At 44.1% G+C, this 19,619-nt stretch overlaps 1 protein-coding gene across 3 annotated transcripts in view; it reads right to left on the bottom strand.

Moving 5' to 3' along the window:
• The window catches only part of alpha-Man-Ia (alpha-Mannosidase class I a), a 284,265-nt gene that overhangs the window by 24,559 nt on the left and 240,087 nt on the right, over positions 1-19,619 (bottom strand). The window contains exons 2-4 of one of the 3 annotated variants that reach the window (XM_018023629.2): positions 15,452-15,578; positions 14,770-15,208; positions 4,857-5,072 (exon numbers count right to left, since the gene is read on the bottom strand). In XM_018023629.2, the coding sequence (XP_017879118.1) occupies positions 4,857-5,072; positions 14,770-15,138 (585 nt within the window). In that variant the 5' untranslated portion in view covers positions 15,139-15,208; positions 15,452-15,578. The remainder of the gene's footprint in view (positions 1-4,856; positions 5,073-14,769; positions 15,209-15,451; positions 15,579-19,619) is intronic. The other 2 variants (XM_018023631.2, XM_018023628.2) reach the window with 2 other exon arrangements.

Raw genomic sequence — 19,619 nt, 5'->3', positions numbered from 1 at the left:
CGGCCGATTGTTGTTCCCAAACCGAACCATTTTCATTCTTAGCACAGGTATAGAACCGAATACGAACGCGAGGTGAGTCAACGTCAAATGAGATGCGCTAAATACCTGAAGATGTACGTGTGAGGAAAAATTGAGAATAATTAAACTACGGATTTTTAATTTAATTAAAACGTGCAAGGTAATCAAGTAAAACAATGCATTTTAGGTAGACATAAGAATTTTGCACTCATTTTTAATTTTATGTATCACATTTGCAAGTCTGTTTAAAAAAAATGGAACTCCGTGATAAGAAACGACGAAGCTTCTTCTCTAAAAAGGCATTTAGTAGATTTGCCCTTTCGAAGATATTATGCAAATACATTAATTTTTTTTACACTATGACCTACTTACTAATTTGTTCTAACACCAACCACTCTGTCTAGACACCTGCTACGTGATTCTAAGGAATAACCCTTTCAATTCTAAGAATGGAACCAGGGCGAATGATTCCACGGGGATTTAAAACGACGAAACTTTTAGAGTCACTATTTCCAGAATGGATTGAGATAGCAGGATAAGGCAAAAGCTACTTTTGTCACTAGAGGTAAGGTCCAATTCGATCTTTGCAAATGTACGTTATTAATACTCAATCTCTTAAAGTTCGAAATAAGATTATGATATCGATTTCGTTCAAATCTTATCCAATATAAAACCCAAAGCCTCCATTCCAACCGAATTGTGAAAAGTATCATAAATATTTACAAGGTACATAGCATTAAGAAATACCACAATCGTAATTAAACTTAATCGATGAGCATTTGGTCAACCAATATAATTTCATTGCCGGTCTCAATGTACATTAAGTTAAACAGCAAATCAAAAATCGTTTACGAGTTTTATTGTTACGAGGTTCAACCATAATTAAGCGCGTACATAAAATCGGTAGCGACTCGCTCTCATCGTTCCCACTCGATCGGAAGATGATTTCGCCCTCCTTAAGACGATCCCCCATGAAAAATTCGCCTGATCGTTCATTATCCTGGTCCCATTGTGGCCGTGCAGTCGCTCCGGATTATCCGGCTAATTTGAGAACATAAACGAAACGGAATGGCGCAATTTCACCCCGATGATGACGGGTTTTAAAACCAGAATCCGCTCGATTGTAGTACATAAGTACCTCGACTTAAAGAGCACAGAGAGAGGATTAGTTGCCCAATAAGAGTCGATCTTCCTTTTCACGTAAGGACCACGTCGCTAATTACAGTGCCGAGGATAAGAACCGGCGACGTACCATAACTTGCCTGATTAGCCAAACCGTTCGTAGACTCCTCCCGACCACTGCCTGCATTTGACGTGAGCCTGATTAACCTTTTCAACTGGCTGATAAGTACTTCGCAGGGAGTACCTACCAGAAGCTTTACCCCTCGCGCACAATGCGCCGAGGGAAACCCATGTGTATCGTTGGAAAATGAATTTAGATCGATCGAAGATACCGTACGATCTCTCAGGTAAGAATACCGAACACGCGTCGCTACATTTTTTCAACTTGTTCCAGGGAACAATGTACACCGAACCTGACGCCTCTGTAAGAAGCAGCCAAAAGGAGAACTGGGAGTAGAATCCTCGGGAACATGTGTGCCTGGCGTCAGATACCAGATTTGGCATGGGTCGCCTCTCGTCCGAACCACGTGGGTCCGGCGCATAATGCGACTGTTGCCGTTTGTTCATTTTAAAAGCCTGGGTTTAGCCGGCACGGGACGGGACGGGACGGGGCGGGAGGGTTTCTTCGAATTTATCGGCGGTCCGAATCGCCAGTCCATATAACTCGTTCGCCATCGGTTCCCACCTCCGCGGAGGAGGCCCGGGAAAAAAGGAACGCGCACGCACTGTTTTCATTCTTTTATAAATCTTCGCGAGGGGGTAATATATATCGGTGGCCGGTGCATTCACTACTCGCGTTTTGTGCGCCCGTATCCTTTTTTGCATATACGCGCCGCATTGAAATTGATTTCGGGCCGAAAACGGGGCGCGCGCCTCGCCACTGGAAGATTAATATCCGAAGCACCCCCTTCTTCGCTCTTTTTTTTTTCACCCTCTTTTTTTAATCCGGATTCTCGTTATACGCCAGAGCGTAGCCGACCAGCCTTCCCATGCGTACGCGCGATTTTTTTCAAAGCCTGGCAAGAGTTTCGCGGATTATTGCTGATGGATTTCGATCATTTCCTCTATAGAGGATGAGAGAGATTTTTAAATTACTGATATCTCTACCGACTCCAATTTATTTGCCAATCCTGAACCAATTTATACTTCACGGAAGACGAACAATGTTTCTGATCAAATAACAGTTCAGTTTACCTAGAACGCTAGTTTTCACGATTCCCTATAACAATTCGTAAAAGATATTCGGTGTCAGTTGATGTACGAACAACTAGGTACTTTACGTGATCGTTCCAAAATATTGCATTGCACGATCGATTTTAACAAGGCTCGAGTTTCACCGACGTAGAACAAGAAAGCTGCGGTAATAATTTTAATTGGTAACACGAAGCGAGACGATCACGGAGTAAGTAAAGTAACGCAACGACAAGCAGCAATCCCGCCCATTTGCTCACCGGCTATTTTTGTAGTGTCGCGAACGTGGCTTCAACCGCATTCAGACTTAATTTAAAGGAGCGACGAGTCGATTTGAAATTCGCTCCACGATATCCGAGAACTTCTGTTTTAAACTTTGTCAGTTTCGTGAATTAGTAGCTTGCGCTCACCCTGTCATTTCACTTTTGATTTTAGAGAAACAAGTTCTGCTTTCAGGAAGGAGCTTAACAATTCAAGTTTTCAAGGTATTAAATTACTTCATGCCTAAACCAATACGACTATCTACAAAATAACAAATCTTTTGATTTTTTTTTTAGATCTGCACGAGAACTCGAAGGGAAAAATGGCAAGTAAATAACGCAAGTGTGAAATATCGAGCAGAGATTCTGGCAAGGAGCAACGCGGGAGCAAAGAGGAGCGAGTTTGCAGTGCGGTGAAGTGACTAATACGCGAAGTTATCCGTTTAGGAATCCACCATAAATAGTTGAGGTTGGCACGGGCCAGGGAAAATGTTTGACGTCCTATTATCCTCGAGAACGGGAATCGAAATCCTCGGGGAATATTCCTCCGCGAAACCAAATATTTGAGACGGCACCACCGGATTCGTATTCTCGTATTCAGTAAAAACTTTTACGATAACGCAGCGATATTAATCGATACGAAACGTGTACATTTATTTGACGAACAGATTTCGTTTTACGTACGAAAGTGTGCGAGACTTCGATACAATTTCTTGTTCAGTTTTTATGGACATTTGAACGTCTGAGACGGTCTCTAATTTTGACAATTTATTTGGGGAGAGGCGGGCCGTTCATTTACCCATTCAAATGATAATTACAGAAAGCCAGTGTCTCCTTAGAAGGCACGAGTAGGCACGAACTCCGACAGGGTGGTTACCGGTTAACACGACAACTTAACCGCTTCGAGATACGCTCTAATACCAGCGGGGGACTGGAAGGGTTGGGCTCGCGAGGATCGACGCGAGAAGCAGGGGGTAACCGGGAGTTGGCGCAGAAGTAACGGGACTGTTACCAAGTTCGGATAAACCGGGGCTAAGTTCGCCGACTCGACTGGTACTTACGGGACTGGTTGTCTACAGACGAAAACGCTCGAACGAAGTTTATTCCCCCGGCTCTCACTCCCACCCTTTTTGTATCCCCGACGGATGGGCCACTGATTTACATAACGATTAACTTAATTAACGAGCGATCGTGCTCGCTACGCCCCTCGTTGGATTAGAATTAAGCAAGGGCATGCCAATAAAATTTCCAATATACATGTCATAATTTAAATATTTGATCATTTTAGTAACGTCTCTTACGAACATCTTATTTGGAAGTTGAAGGGATTCGTTCTTAAGCAGATCTAGAATCGCTATGTAATTCTATACATATGTAAATTTTTCGATGAGAGAATGGAAGTTCTTAACGATATTCCGGAGAACTAATCCAGCGAGGCTTTAGCTTTGCCAGATTTAATGCGCCTGAACGCGACCGCTGCTTCCAGCAGATAACGTTTTCATTGTCCGTCAAGGTCACGGAATATCTGTTCGATCCCGTTTTCCACCAAAACCCGTCTCGATTCCCAAAGGATTACCCTTCGCCCCCTGCGCTCCTATCCCCGTGAGAACTTTCCCCGATGACGGAAACTCTCCCGTCTTTCCTATTCCATTCCGGTATTCACAGATTCCAGTTTGTTTAGTTCCTTTAATCCTTTAATTAAACTCTTCCACCTCTCGAGATTACAGTCGATTAAACGAATTCCCTCCCAACTCCTGATTTCACATGTTTTTCTATTCAATTTCTACTCAATGACTGGACAATAGTTAATCGATGTGTCTGAAATGTTTTAAAACTTTGTTTCATCGATTCGAACGGCAGCCTGAAATCTAAAACCGGGCTGACTCGAACAAGGATTCGCGACGTCTTAAGGACTAGAGCAAACACGCATTTCCATGACGGTCGTCAAGGGAAACTCGAATTTCCTACACGCTCCATCTGGGATTTACCGGTCTACCGGCAAGGAACTCGATAAAATTGCTTTCGATGTATGCTCCTCGACGTTTTATACGTCTACGTTTATTGAGAGATCAGACCGTCGCGCCGGATTTTTCAAGCATTTCTCAAATTTCCACATAAGTCGTTTCAATATAAAATAATTGTTGTACATCTTTCGCGCGAATCATCATTCTGAATATATTTCAATTCAGAATTTGCAGTATACGAACTTGTTTTTTTTTTTTTTATAAAGAATCGAAATCATGCGAATATAGAATTGGTACTTACGATATCGAAGTCGAGATTCTCGGCTATCCAGTCGCGTCCCTGCTTGAATTCGTCGTGGAGACCCATGATGTACAGAGTGTCGAGTCCATCGACGATAGTCGCGCCCATATTCGAAGCGCCGAAGATGCTGGCGCTGTGACCTCTCTTAGAGATTGGTCTCAGCTCGTTTTTACCCCAGGCGTACCTCACATAGTTGTCCCAGCCATGTTTCATCATCTGTAACAATGATACAGAAACAAATAACGTTAATTCACTGTGAATGCACGTGATTTTGGTTTGAACTCATCTGCGTTTCATTCAATTCTCTCGAGTTGAAAGACGATTAGCATAACTATACCTATAATTGGTTTAATCGCTCAATTAGCTTTGCAAACAGATCGAACCGGGATTCCACCTGAATCATTTCTAAACAGTATCTTACGCTTCTTACAACTGCTAACGACCACAATTATTGCCTAACATTCCAACCGCGGGAATGCGGTAATAGTCAACTGAATGGCAACTCGTGCGCGTGTTTGCGACTAATCATGCCAAGAGGAGGACCAGTTTCCGAGTAAAATACCCGGAGAAACTGACGCGTGTCTGCTCCAAGTCGCCACTCACTCAAGAGATTCTCTTCAGCCACGCTGACAGCCGTTTGGCTCTTCCTTTCACAGTTTGCTCGCGAAGGGAGACACGTTCCCATCTTTCAAGTTTGTTCTTTCACAGAAGCAGTAGTGAAATTCCCTTCAAGAATACTTTACCTGGGAAGGTAATACCAGTTCTGAATCGTTCTGAAGAAAAGAAGACTTTTGTTCTATCTTAGAGATATGAACAAATAGACTCTTGATTTAGAATGAAAGTAGAAGGGAAGTTATCGAACGAGGTTTTGATTCAATTGTACTTGCAAGACGTAGAATAAAAATGTATCATGCAGCTTCTTATTGCGTTCATAAAACGCATAAGCAATATTGAACGCCGTTGGCCCGTGCAACAGGCATAAAAAATGAGAATGCATTAAACGTACGTAAGAATCCACTAATACAACTACGGAAAAATGTATTTATTCCCTGTCGTAAATGCGGGACAAAAGAATCCGGTAAATACGAGTGAGGAACAAAGGAGTCCGTCGTAATTCCTGCCGGAAAGATTCATCAAACGCGTCATCGTGGCGAGGAGTAATGGGACGGGGTGATCCTTCGGCCAATGCGAATCGCACCTACCCACTGCGAAAAGCGAATATATTAGCCTGTCCGGCGCGGCTCGGCTGCGTCGCGCCGGTTCGTTGACCATTATTCCCCGTTCTCTTTGATTTTTCGAGCCATTTGCCGACCTCCGCCGCCCGGTACCCGTGGCCGCTTCATCACGTTTTTATGACGGTATAATTCAGGGGCGGTGTAATATCCGCGGGCCCCGGCCCGGTGGCAACGGCGGAGTGCTGGGCAGAGAAGGCTGCGTCGGTCATCACCGGCGCTGGTCAAATAAAATACAAATAAAACGCAACAAAACCGAAGAGGGTGCGCGGAATTTTTTTGACACGGTGATATTCATGACGGATGAAGATGGGAACGGAGTGGCAGTGGACCGGCCGGCCGTCAGTTGAATCCAGGCTACTCGGGAATCGTTCCCACTACCTCCTGCCAGTCAAATTTTTACAAACGAAATTCGACTGGTCGCGCCTTAGCGATATTTTCTGTAAAAATCCCGTATAACAATTTCGTACTTGCCACTGGCCGATGGGGGAGGCAAGAACTGTGCAGAGAGGATCGTGCGCGCAAAAAGTTTCTCCGTCGCGACTTGGGAGACAAAATCGAAGCAGCATAATACGACGACTAGGAGCCGAGGGATCGGGACGGCGGGGGGAACGCGAACAATCCCAGCGGGCGAAAGGGATGGTGGCGTCTCGTGGTAGAAGGGAGCGACGTTGCAGAAAATTGCAGGAGGCAGCATCGCATCGCGGTCGCCGCGGTGTGGCGTGAATCGCGACGGTTCGACCCTTTTTGTCGTTATCCACGTAATCGCGGCTAATTTGTTCCGCGGCGACCGCAGGGAATGCGCACGGGAGACGAGCTCCCTCTTCCCTTTACCGCAGTCCTGGATGGTAATCTGGTTAACATCCGTGTTAGGATTAAACCATTAGCCGAGGCGAACGAAGGAAACGCGATACCCGTGTACGACGTCCACGGTCTTGTTCGATTATTTCGCCCCTGAAATTCGCCTCGCCTTTTTCTCCCTCTTTTTAAGCCCGTTTAAAGTTCTAATAAAACTCTTGGCAATTCCGTTAGAAATTTAAATACCTTAAATACATTGACAGCCAATGCTTTCTCGTTTCTAACAAAAACTCTTTATAGGAAGGATTGACGCATAACATTTTATTGAGTTTGCAAGTGAATAATTAAATACTCGATGCACGTTTAAATCCCAGCTGTTCAATTCCCGCGGACGAGAGCGCATCGACTGGTCCATTCGTAGGAGACGAAATTTTCCTTCTCGAGGGAACACAGCGCACTTTCCCATTAATAACCAAACGATGCGCGCGAGAGGGAGAGCTAAAAAAATATGAGCACGGAGAAACGGCTCTCACGCCGGTCGATTGAGCGTGCACCACCACAGAGTGGGACAAATAAAACGTAAAAAAGAGGAAAAGAGAGATAACGGAGGTATTTGCATGAAAACCTGGCCACATGCAGACGCTCGAAAAAAACATTTGCATTACCCAATATTTTAAGTTTACGACACAGGATATGTAAAGATGTAGAATTTTAAACATTTCCTGTTTCAGTGCTAATATTTCATTGTTTAATATTACGATCTGCTGTCCCAATTCGATGTTGCTGTGATGATGTTCTGCTATGCGAAAATCGGACGACGAAACTCGAACGGAAAAATTCCGTTCGTTTGGCTCGTTCACCGAATACCAGCGAGCACAATAGCCGGTCCAATTGCTGCTACTAACAAATTATCACGGCAAATAGCGTCTGTTTGACGTATCAACTACTAGTTATTTACAGAGACCGCGTCCGACTACAAATAATTGCGTGTCGACTACCTCCCCGGTCTCTTTAGTGCTTAACCAATCGCGCCGAAATTAATCGCAATCGATACTATCGCGTCCCTGTTCGATAGCGATGGTAAACAAACGACGCATAAAAGGGGACTTAATTAGTCATCGACTCTGATAATCATGAAGATTATTAGATTTAAGTGCAATTCAGTTGAGCTCGATTTAAAATCATGCATATAGAAAAATCTGAAGGAATATCAATTATTATTAAAAGCAAGGATCTTTCTCAGTTTTACAAATAGAATTATAATAAGATTTTCAGAGACAATACGTCCCTGGCGACGTTTTATTTTTGCCTTCGCTGTACCTGTTAGTGAAACGAACGCACGAATGCACGCGGTTTAACAACGGGAGGCTGGATCCACCGATACGCACGTGCAACATACTTAAACTCGGCTGCGGTTTCGTTCACTCCACCCTTTTTTACCCTCGCGGTTTTCAATTTGCGTTATTTATTTGCCAGGCGCAAACCCTGACCAATTCAACCCATTTCCAACCTTTTTTCTACTGTCTAACGAACTATGACAACTGTTCTATGCCCCCTTTTGGCATGCTCAGTATTTTTCATTTTATTTCGAGTAATAAACGTTCCTTTGATCCCTACACATAAACGAACACGTGCTACCGGCAGTAAAAAAGCTCATGTTTTAAAACCGCATGCCGTGAATTTTCAACAAAAAGGATCGTCGATCCACATTTAACGGCGTGTTTATTAAATTTTTGCTCCGACAAGCCTTCGGACGATTCAAGCCCCGCTACCCATTCGTTGTTAGTAAATGAAAACGGAAGTTGTTCACCCCGCGTTGGGAAGTTTCCCCATTTCGGTTTCGCGTTGTAAACGTGTTCTCCCATTTCGCTTCTCGAGATGTTCGTTAAAAATATCTTCGCCAGGGGATCGGAAGATTGCGACACGACGACCGTAGAATCGGACGGGCAAATATTGTACGCTCGGCGCCGATGACAGAACAAACAATTGAGGTAACCGAGAACAGAGAAGATCCGAGAGGAAAAATTTTCTTTCCCTGGTATCAGAAACATCCGCAAGATCTAAAAGAATTCTCGTTGCTCTTACCAGAAACTTACTCTGAAGATGTTTAGAACCGCGATATTCTCATCTCACACGAATCTTATTACATCTTCGAATCTGGTTGAATTAAATTCATAATGTCAGTGAAAATTCTTTAGAATTCAGACAATTAAATAATAATTTCTGTTGGATTCATAAAACGCGATGAATTATTAAATGAAATAAGAGTCTTCGAAAAATTATTTATAGTCAGAAATCGTTAGCCATTATTCGGGGCTTTTAAATGAATTACGGTTCGGGGAACAATGTCACGCGGAATTAGTCGCGCTTCTCGTTAAAACAATTGGTAATTTGGTAATTTGCTCGTGTCGACAACGCCGCTGTGTAAATTCGCTTTAAACTCCGAACTAGACGCGTACACATGGCGCAACTTCGGAACAACTGTATCCGCGTACTCATATCTTGGTGGTAACATAATGAACACACACGCGTACACTTCTATTCCAAAGTGCAACATTCTCTGACAGTAGGAGTTTCAAACAGGACCGGTGTACGTTTCTCAATCCTGCTTGTTATCACAGAGAAGTTCCTCTGCGACATCGATTAATCATATACGGACCTAAATTTATCGACTGTAAAATAATTTGTTTGAAAAATTTAGAGATACGCCTTTTACATTTAGGCCATTTGTTTAGAACCAAAGTGCGATTTTCTCAGGATGTAATAGAGGATAAAATATGATAAAGAGCATTCAAATTATTCTCTCGCGAGCAATTTAACCACAGTCTTGGTAAAACGCGACGAGTTTTATATTCGCAAGCGTCTCTCCAGTGAAAGCTCAATCGCTATTCCAACTGCGCTACCAATTTTTCCTGCCCATTCACCGTAAAATTACAGGAATCGTAGGAATCCTTAAGAATGCTACGGCGCAGAGATGCGCAGGTCTATGTGTGTACCGTCGTCGGGGAGAATTTCTCGCTGGAACGAGCCCAATTATAATATCAACTCGCTATGAAATATCCTTGCAATTTTTAGAAAAAATCTGAGTTTTTTACGCGACGAAAAAATTGTTAATATAAAAATATTACAGTCGATAAAATATGCGAGTGTCTTTGGTATTTGGCTTAAATTTTATGTTTGATTTGCCATAATTCAACTCGTAACGTAGGGCATCAATCAAGTCAAGAATCCCGCGGCAAGTTTCTCATCCGTCAGCATTGAGGGAACGCGGCGAAAGCGCGAGTCAACCGCAAGACGCAATCTGCTGTTTCGTCGCCGCGTCGTGAAACGCGGGGAATCCGCTCGCTAAAATACCAATCACGGCGCTGAGTTTAATCAATCCGTAGCAGCCGGCGAAACACGAGAGTTGAACTCAGAGACCGCGGGTCGTGAGACCCGAAAACGCCATGGGAACGCGAGAATCCCGGCACGACGCGTCTTGGACGACTAAACGCCGTGACACCTCGCCAACTTCGTGTACATTCCCGTTCAGAAATCCTAACACCGTCTCAATACTCAGAATATTTCGTTGGCAGAATGCAATTCCATGAATTTTACAATGCAATCATTTTAATCGAGACAAGATTTATTAATAACATAATTTGTTTATTAGACATTAAAGAAATGGACGTGAATCAGGATTTGATATACAAGTTTACGAGCTGAGAGAAAATATTTATAGAATTGTCACGACTTTGATCCTGTCGAAAACTTGTGAGCACGTTTGTACCGCAAAGGATGGATGAAGAGAGAAAGTGAGAGCGGCGGAATTCTACACCGACGACGACCCTGCTCCGGAGGTGAACCATAATTATGTCTTTGTTTATTGTCGTGGGTCGGGTCGCGCATTGTTCCGCCTCGAGGCTAATAGCGTGAATTATTCTTCGACCGACACCCTCTCTAGGATCTTATTCTGTGATCTGTGAATGAAAGCTCGACGCTTACGATTCCTCTCTGCCCTCAGCTTCTCCCTTTATGCTCTCGATGGGAGTGTACTGGGTGTCTCCTGTGCTTAGGTTCGTGAAATTTTAGGGACACGTTTCGAGATTTTGCAGAAAGTATTTCTAAACCGTATTCTTCTTCTTTTATAACCAACAGTATTGTTTAGACATGGACAGAGTCTTACCGAACGTACCAAATATTTTTTATAACAAATACTCGGTTTTACCGACACAATGATTTTTATTCAAGCTGCCTTTACCAAAAATTCTCATTAGCCGTGGTTCACGATTTATGGACCACCCTGTACTCGTTTCCTCACCCTCGATCCTTTTTCACCGTCTATCGTTTCTCCCTTAAACCAGCGTCTCATTAAAAGGAACCGCTCCCATTGTGCCCAAGAGGCAGGCCCCCGTTCACCCGACGGACAATGCGACTTTGTCGGAAGGCGCACTCGTTCGAACATCATCCCCTTCCCACCGGAAATGGTAATCAGAGTCGAAGAGGAACCTCCCCTTCACTGAACTCGTCTCTTGGATAAATTTTCTCTCTTGCAAAGAGACCGTAGATCGTATTAATAATTTATTACAAGACGAGATGGAATATGTGACAAAAATTATACAGCAGACTTCACGTTGGAGGTATTTTTTACATACTGTAAAACAGACGAAGTTTACACATTTACGTGAAATTGATCATGCGAAGAAGAATGCGTTTTTTGAAATGCGATAAAAATTGGAATTTTTGCAACCGCGTGTTCATAATTAGTTCGATAAATCGAATCCCAGCGGTAAGTCGTGTTTGCCACGAATTCTCGCCGTAAAGCTCGTTTCGGGGGCGGTGCAGTTACGTAGGGGGATTCGAGGCTTATAGATCTCCCTCCCCGATCGTTGGGGCCGGTATACGCATCGTTCATTCCGGGCGAAGCAATTTGCCTCGCGAGTGGACTCGCGTAATTCACGAAATGGGCAAACCGCGTTCGGAATGGATCTCGATTTACCGTTCGCGCGTTCCATCTTGAACCCCGGGATTCTCGCGCATGGAAAAAGAAACGCCATCGTTTAGTTCCCACCGGTCGGCTTGAATACAGATCGGTTGTTTAACGACTGATGCCGACCGGCAAATCAGCGTTTTTAATACCCCGGTTATTGATTCGTATTTTACATGCTTCGATTATGTCTAATTTCATTTTTTGAATAAATAGTATTCTACGAATTAAAATTCAGAACGTTCATATCATCGTTACAGTATAATTTTCTGTGTATAAAAGAGTTTACAGATTGAACTATTAAAAATTATATGCTGACTTATTAAGACGAAACGAGATCTTTTAAGTGCTCAGAAACTGGAATCTTGAATATCGAAATTCGTCTATGGCTCCGGTTTAAATTTATTTATTCAATGTCATACTGATTTCAAAACGTAATCTTCTTTTCGAGAGATATTCATTCCGCTATGACCCAGATCTCTCGGTGAACGTCTACTCCGGGTACGGAAAGCACACGCGTAACGTGCGAACGGTACGGGCGACGGGGCATCAGAATCGATTCCGCGCGACGCCGGTCTGATTACATTGGCAAAGCGGCGGCCTTCCCGTTACTCAAACGATCCCTAATCCCAACGTATTAGGGATCGCGCTTTAAACGTTGCCTCTAATTAGTGGCACGCATGCAAATCGCGTCGGTCAACGTACATGTGAATATCTACGCACCTTAGAGTATTCCAACGCTTTTCATGTGTAAAAGCAATTATTTTAGAACAACGGGAAGTTGTTTGAAAAATTTGTACATACGTAGGGAGAGAATAGCTCGAAGTTTAACTAGCACGGAACGATTTGACGACTTTGGCGTCGGGACGCGTCAAAAAGAACGGAAATTAAAGAGAATCGCAAAGGGGAAATCGACGAGTCCTTTGTCCTGCGGACTGTTCGAATCGGTCTGCGTTTTGAAACTGGAACGAGCAGAGAAAATGGTACAGAAAACCGAGGAGTGGATTAGTCAAACGTAATTTCGCGCCCCGTTCCAATTTTCGTCCCGGCTGTTATTCGGATCCGTGCCGATTCGCACATGAAACACGGTTCACTGATTCGATATCGATCTCGCCTTGTTAAGCCGATACATTACTCCTCGTCAAAATACTGTGCAGTTTTACAGTATCTATCAGGTGCTTTCAATTGAACCTGAACGTTAAAAACAGAATCCGATGGTCCTGATTGAGAGATCGCGAGATGGACCGGACCCTCGCCGAGCATAATTAATTTAGCAAAAAGAGTAAAGTGGATATCCGACGATAATTCCGTTTCGCGAAATCAGCGTGATAACGAGTCAATCACATTAAAGGGTGCAGCTCTCTGGTGGTACGATCATCCCCTTTGAGCCCTCGTCCGTCTTTCCGTCTCTCTATATCCTCCTTAATCCTAGTGTCTCTGCGCGTTCCTGTAAATCTGTTTCGACCGACGCGACGTAGGGCGATGCGACCCTCCCGATTATCGTCGTTCCGCATCAGTCCCTTCTGAACGATGGATTTGTCTGGGGCTGTTACTCGCTAATTGAAACCCGTGGATTGGATACTCGTCGACCGCGATCAAATCGATAGGGCACGGAATTGAATTAAGGAATCGCAAACGAACGCGGTCACTCCGGCTTAGTCTTATTTTATAGTTTGCTGGATTTCGCAGGAAGGTGCTATGATTGAAACCCGCAAACATATTAGAATAGATCTAACAATTAAAAATCTTATAAAAGGAATTAATTTAGATTGACCGGCTTGTTATGACATTCTCTAAATATGATCTCGAAGTTGGCTTAAAAACGAAATATAATGACTAACGTCAATTACCCAAATGGATATTTAGCACAGTTGTAACAATAGTAGACAATAAATCAGTTCTATTTCGAAAGACTGAGTGACGTTACAAAATAGGCGAATAAATAATTAACAACGAGAGCATCGATGCCATGGCACAGATGTATCTTTTCTATACGGTGGCTGGTATCGCATGCGAATCGAATCGACGTATATCTAACTTCCTTGATTTAGAATTTAATCGACTTTTATCCGATACCGCTCTCTAGCTCCGTCTCCCGGTCGGCCTAGACTTTATTGAACAACGGTCAACCATGCTATTATCCAGTTTATCGACCCGATTTATTGGACCCGGTTTACTTGTATCCGTTCAAAGCGACGGTACACTAATCTGAATACACGATTTCATGGAATATCGAAAACGAGTTCATTCGCCTTGTCAAAACGGTGAAAAATGTTCGTAGCTTTGACGGGAAGGAGAATTGTATTATTTGTATCTTTTCTCGAGGAAAAATCTTTTACGAACGAGTAAAGACACGAACAACGTGAATTGAAGGAGTGGTGAATGGTGAGTGCGACGGAAACCGACGACTTACCTCTCTTTGCACGTCGGTTACCGATGCTTCCTGCCACGTGAGAAACTTCACGGTGACACTTACTCACCGTGTCTAATGGAAGTTGGAAATGGCGACTTAAGTGAGCAACTGATGGAAATTGTTAGCTTACCAGTTTGTCACCGGCCTTTGATATATGAACCTCGCATTCGTTCATACGTTTTCATTACAGATATAGAAACTGTTTTTTAAATCTACCTCGACGAGCAAAATAAATTCCCATCGACAGACCTCTCGTATACACGATAATAAAATCATTCGCAAACGAATTCAGATAAAATATTGCAACTTTTCAAGATGCACATGAACTTATTATAACATTACGAGAGAGACACGCATTTAACAAATTTAATAATTTATGCATCGACCGTGCCTCCCTCATTCCGTAAAGGCGATGCCAATTAGCATCGCGAAATTATAGTAGGTAGCCACGCATTGCGTGAAAGGGAATCCAAACTGGTGAGAACAGGCACAATGGCCGCTTACCTCTTTGATCTTCTCGCGGCGCTGATTAGTCACGTCGTCCAAGGGTGGATTAGGCGGTTTGATGACATAAGGGCCGGGCACAGGGGCCGGCGGCGGCCCGACGGCCGACGGTTCCGACTCTCTGTGCTTGAAATCCACCCTGAGCCGGTCCTTGTCTTCGGATTTCGGCTCCTGGTCTTGGCCGGGGATCACGTTGCTCTGAACCCAGCCCGGGTTCAATTGCTGCTGCAGTTCGTTGCGCTCCTCCGGCGCGACGCCCCGCTCGACGACGTTCGTCAGATCGCGGCGGGTGACGAACGTGCCCGTCAACAGGACGATCAGTATCACGGACACGAGTCCGCTGATCGCCAGCCTCTGCATCAGTCGCATCTCGTCCAGGCACTTGCCGCACTCCAACAAGCCGCCCGGAGTTGCGGATGTTGCGCTCGTATTGGCGGAGCTGCGTGCGTACAACAAATCATACGTAGCGTTCTCTCTCTTTATCTCTCTTTCCGTCGGAATCACGAAATGTGATTGATAAAGCAGACTAATTTTGTTTCAGAATAATTGCAAGTCGAATAGGATTGTAATAGTTAAAAATTTGTTTTGTTTCCAACGAGAATTTTGAATCGGTGACTATTTTTCTCAACGTTTTACATGGAAACCGTCGGATTGATTCTGTTGACGAATTTGGAGCACTTACTTGCGGGCGACCTGTCGTTGGTAAATCGAGCACCGCGACGAGTGCCCAAAGTGCTCGATTTTAAGAAGTACAGCTTTTCACCACCGCCACTGCTGGCTCGATCACATCGACTCGAGATTCACGACAGCTGCCAAGAGATAAAATACCGTTCCACTGTACAAATACGTTCTCTTCTAATACCGGTCGTTTCTTTTTTTACCGAGTTCGACTTTACATAAGATCGATCTTTTCTCAATTTATATTTAGTGTATATTTTCTCATCGATTTTCATCGGTGTACCTTTTCGTTCGCACGTCTTATCAGGTGCAAAGTTTATAGACAACATTTCAGAGTGGACGGGGAAATTTGTCACGGAGGACTCTTATCAGCTCGAATTGAACAGGAAGAAATACAGTAAAAATTATTGGAAGACAATGGTAATTGCTCAACCGTGCGAGAGAATAATTGCTCAGCCATCGATGAAACGTATTTTCGACCGGCTCGAATATGCATTAAACGCGTTGCTTCGATGACGGCGGGAGAGAGAGAAAGGGGGATTTCGATTACCCCTGGGCTGCGGCAATCGTATTTTCAAATTACGAGATCGGACTCGCCTCGTTATCAACTTTAACTTTTAATTGAGAACAATAGCGAGCCCGTCGCGTATTTTCATTTCTCTCGACGGTTCGCGCGATCGTAACTCTTCGCATTTTATTGAAAACCCTGTTCATTCCTCACCGATTTCAATTTGACTAATTCCCGGCTTCTGCGAAATTATTCCCCGAATTAGTGGCAGTTAGTGACCGTTTCGGTCTCCTCAAACAATTCTTTGTGCGCCAGAGGCTCGCAACGATCAAAGTTGCACGATGCATAGAATCAAATGAACGTTAATTTATCAATCAATTTTCCACGGACTCCACGAATCCATTATTAATATCGGGAAACAGTCAGGAAGAAATAAAGGAATACGATAATCACGTGTAGTTGATTCATATTTTTTGTATGGTTCGAATCGATCCAGGGAGAAGTGCGAATGAGGGAGGGCGCGGGGGCAGATTGAAGATTCCAAAGTCTCTGCCGAAACGTGATCACTGCATTTTTTATCGAAGCCCCGGGCGCATCGTGGAAGGTTCGCAACGGGAGAGTGAGTCCGCGCGCGCATTTTATCACCCGGTCGCTGCGGGCGCTACACCTGCAGACCCCCTCCGCACCCCTTTGCCCTTTTCCCTTCTTTTTGCCCGAGACCGGGATTCCAACACTTTCCCGTCGTACGCATCTCATTTCATAATAGTCGAGGGGGTTAAAAAATTTGTTCCGCGCCGGTACAATGAAACGCTTTGGGATGATTGATAATTACAATGTCTCGTGCGTCGTTTGAATCGGACAACGACGCGGGAAGGAACGGGGGTGAGACGGGCCCCAAAAAAAGGTCGCGAGGCAAAAGCAGGGACAATGGCGGAAAATTATGAAACACGTGTAAACAAGGCTTGAAACGGGACAGAAAAAGAGACGGTGTTTAAAGAGAACTGACTAAGCAGGAGACTCCGGCGAAGAAAGGAAGCTTCGCGCGAGGTGACAAAAGGAGCGACGACTCCCGGGTGGAAATAAATGAAACCCAGAACAGAAACTGCGGCAAAAAGTAGCCACGGTGAGAGACAAAGAACGAGCGCATTAACGAATAAAACAAGAAGAGGTAAGGAAACGAGGACGAGAAAGAGAAGGCGACGAGGCGGGGGACAAAAAACACGGAGCGGGACGAGGCGGCGGGAGGAGGAGGAGGAGGAGGAAGTCGTATGAAGGAAATAAGGGGCGAAACGGTGAGACCTGGTAGAGTGGGAAAAGAAGATAAATCGTCGAAGGTACACTCGGTAGCCAATAAATCGTGCACCGGGGGCCCGGAGGTTACCAAGATTGCTACGTGTCACATTCTTGCGGAAAATTGGACCCGTGGAAGTACTTTAAACCCAGGCAAATTCACGTCGCCGAATGGACACGTACGTGGACGTGCTCGACCACCCAGCTCCGAGTATCCACGAGGAAAAAATTCACCGGAGAAAACTACGCGTTTCCCGCGCGTCCACCGTGTTCAACGTATCATCACCTGATCTTATTATTTATTATTCCGTTCCACGCTTCTTCTCGGGTACAATTGAAAAATATTATGTCACATCTTCAAATAATATTTAACGACAGGAACGATTTCCATCACACTGAAATCGTATGATACGAAGTAATAGCTATTAAATAAGATGCCATTAATATTACCGAACCGTAGTTTATGAGATAGAGAAGCTTGGGAATATGGAGCGATGAAAATTTAACGAATGAAACCGACCGTATCGAGAGGAACGAGTTAATGCTTCGTTCTTTGGTTCCAACGGCGGGCACGCAGTAAATTTAACGAGCTTGGATCGACTCTCCTCCTAGAGAGGAAGAGTTTTCTCTTTGACTGGTATCGAGCAGGAACGGGAGGCTATAAGCCGCTTAAAATCGCAATTTGCAGATATTTAAACGGCTTTGCTATACGCGAAACTGAGAAATTACTGCGGCAATAAAGAACGTGTCCCGACCCCTTTTTTTATACCGCAGACCGGTACTCGGATAAAATCGAGGCAATGTCGCAGCGTGAAGTGCTAATCGTGAGAAATTATCATCGAAAAGTCAGATGAAAACAGGCCGCGCTAAAAATAGTCTGCTAATTACTTGACGCCTTGGTCAACTTCACCCTCGGTTTTAATGGCGCAATTTACTCGGCGAGGATCTCAATTCCTCGGCGGCAATTAACGATCGTCTTATCCTTTCTCTGACATTTTCAGTAAAAATACATTCATTTATCAGCGCGAAACATTATACAACACATTTGCCTTTGCAAAAATATTATTCAATCATTCTCATAATTCCTCTGTTATTAATCTCACGCAATACGAAATTTTGCAAATTCATTTATCGAAAGATAACTCGCTCGAAGAAAGATACGCTTGGTGAAAATTCGAAGCAACGATTCTCGGACCGTTTAATTAGATTCGTCGAGACGTCGGATAAGATCTCGTTAAAATTCCATCGCGGCATCTGTAACAACGACGACGTTTCGAGGGCCCGTTCGCCGACGCATGATAATGCGATTTATCCACCGGAGGGCAGCGCGAGAAGCCTTCGCAAGGACAGTTCCCCTCGTTCCATGGAACAACCCGCGGACGGGGGAAAAACGATGAAAGAGAGACCGGATGCACGCGCACTGCCTTATCCGTAATGAAACTGTTGCTCCTCGTGGCAGGTAATTACCGTAATCTCATGCCGCGGAAATTGTGTTGCTGAATTTTTGCATCGCATCGCGTCCGTTCCCGATTAACCCACATTCATCGGTTTTATCGCCACGGTCATTTAGATCTCCCGTTTTATTGCATCGGACGGTGTACGTTCAAGGATTGAAGTACTTTGTTATCTACTAACAAGTCTCGTTCCTAAATACGACGATCGTATTAGTTATTGAACGAGCAAACGACTGAGAAGAGTAACGAGGATTTCTTTTTAAAGTGATACGAAAGGCGTTGCACCTTTGGCAACATCGTTTTTCTGGCTGCGGCAAAGTGGGGGCGAGACGTGCCTCGCGGAGACGGACAACTTTCCACCGGGTGTACGATCGCCTATTCCTTTTTTTCCTTCTTAATCTTATTACACACCGGAGGAGCGGGGCCGATCTTGCAAAAGGTCGTATCTGGCGGCGAATCGAGCGCGATGCGGCGCTCGCAGCACGGCGAATTACGAGAGAACGAGAAAAAAAAAAAGAGGAGAGTGCGGGGCCAGCCGGATAAGAATCGACGAGAAAGTAACAAAGGGTTAAGCGCTGCGCGGAATGGGAGGTGAGCCGGAGTAAAAGGTCGGTCGAGTGTACTTTATTATCAGTGAATGAAAATGGAAAGAAATTGTTGGTTCCTTAAAGTGGAAAATCGAGTACGCTTGAAATGACGGTGGAAAATTGGAGTTGGCTAGAATTTTTCAAATTCATTTCTCATTTCTTTTAGGAATTGATGTATTACAACCTATCGTTAGTACGACGACTAGTAATTAAGGATGTATAGGCTATATGTATACTTAAACAATGCTAGCATGTTGAATTTTGTTATTATAGATTCATATTACTATTAAAAAGCTACCTGCAAAGTTTTAAATCAATTCATCGATTTTTTGA

This window comes from Ceratina calcarata, unplaced genomic scaffold (genome assembly GCF_001652005.2).
Source record: "Ceratina calcarata isolate Rehan_Ccalc_2016 unplaced genomic scaffold, ASM165200v1 scaffold308.2, whole genome shotgun sequence".
Taxonomy (NCBI): domain Eukaryota; kingdom Metazoa; phylum Arthropoda; class Insecta; order Hymenoptera; family Apidae; genus Ceratina; species Ceratina calcarata.
Note: the sequence above shows the minus strand (reverse complement) of the source record. Positions and strands in the feature narration are given on the sequence as shown.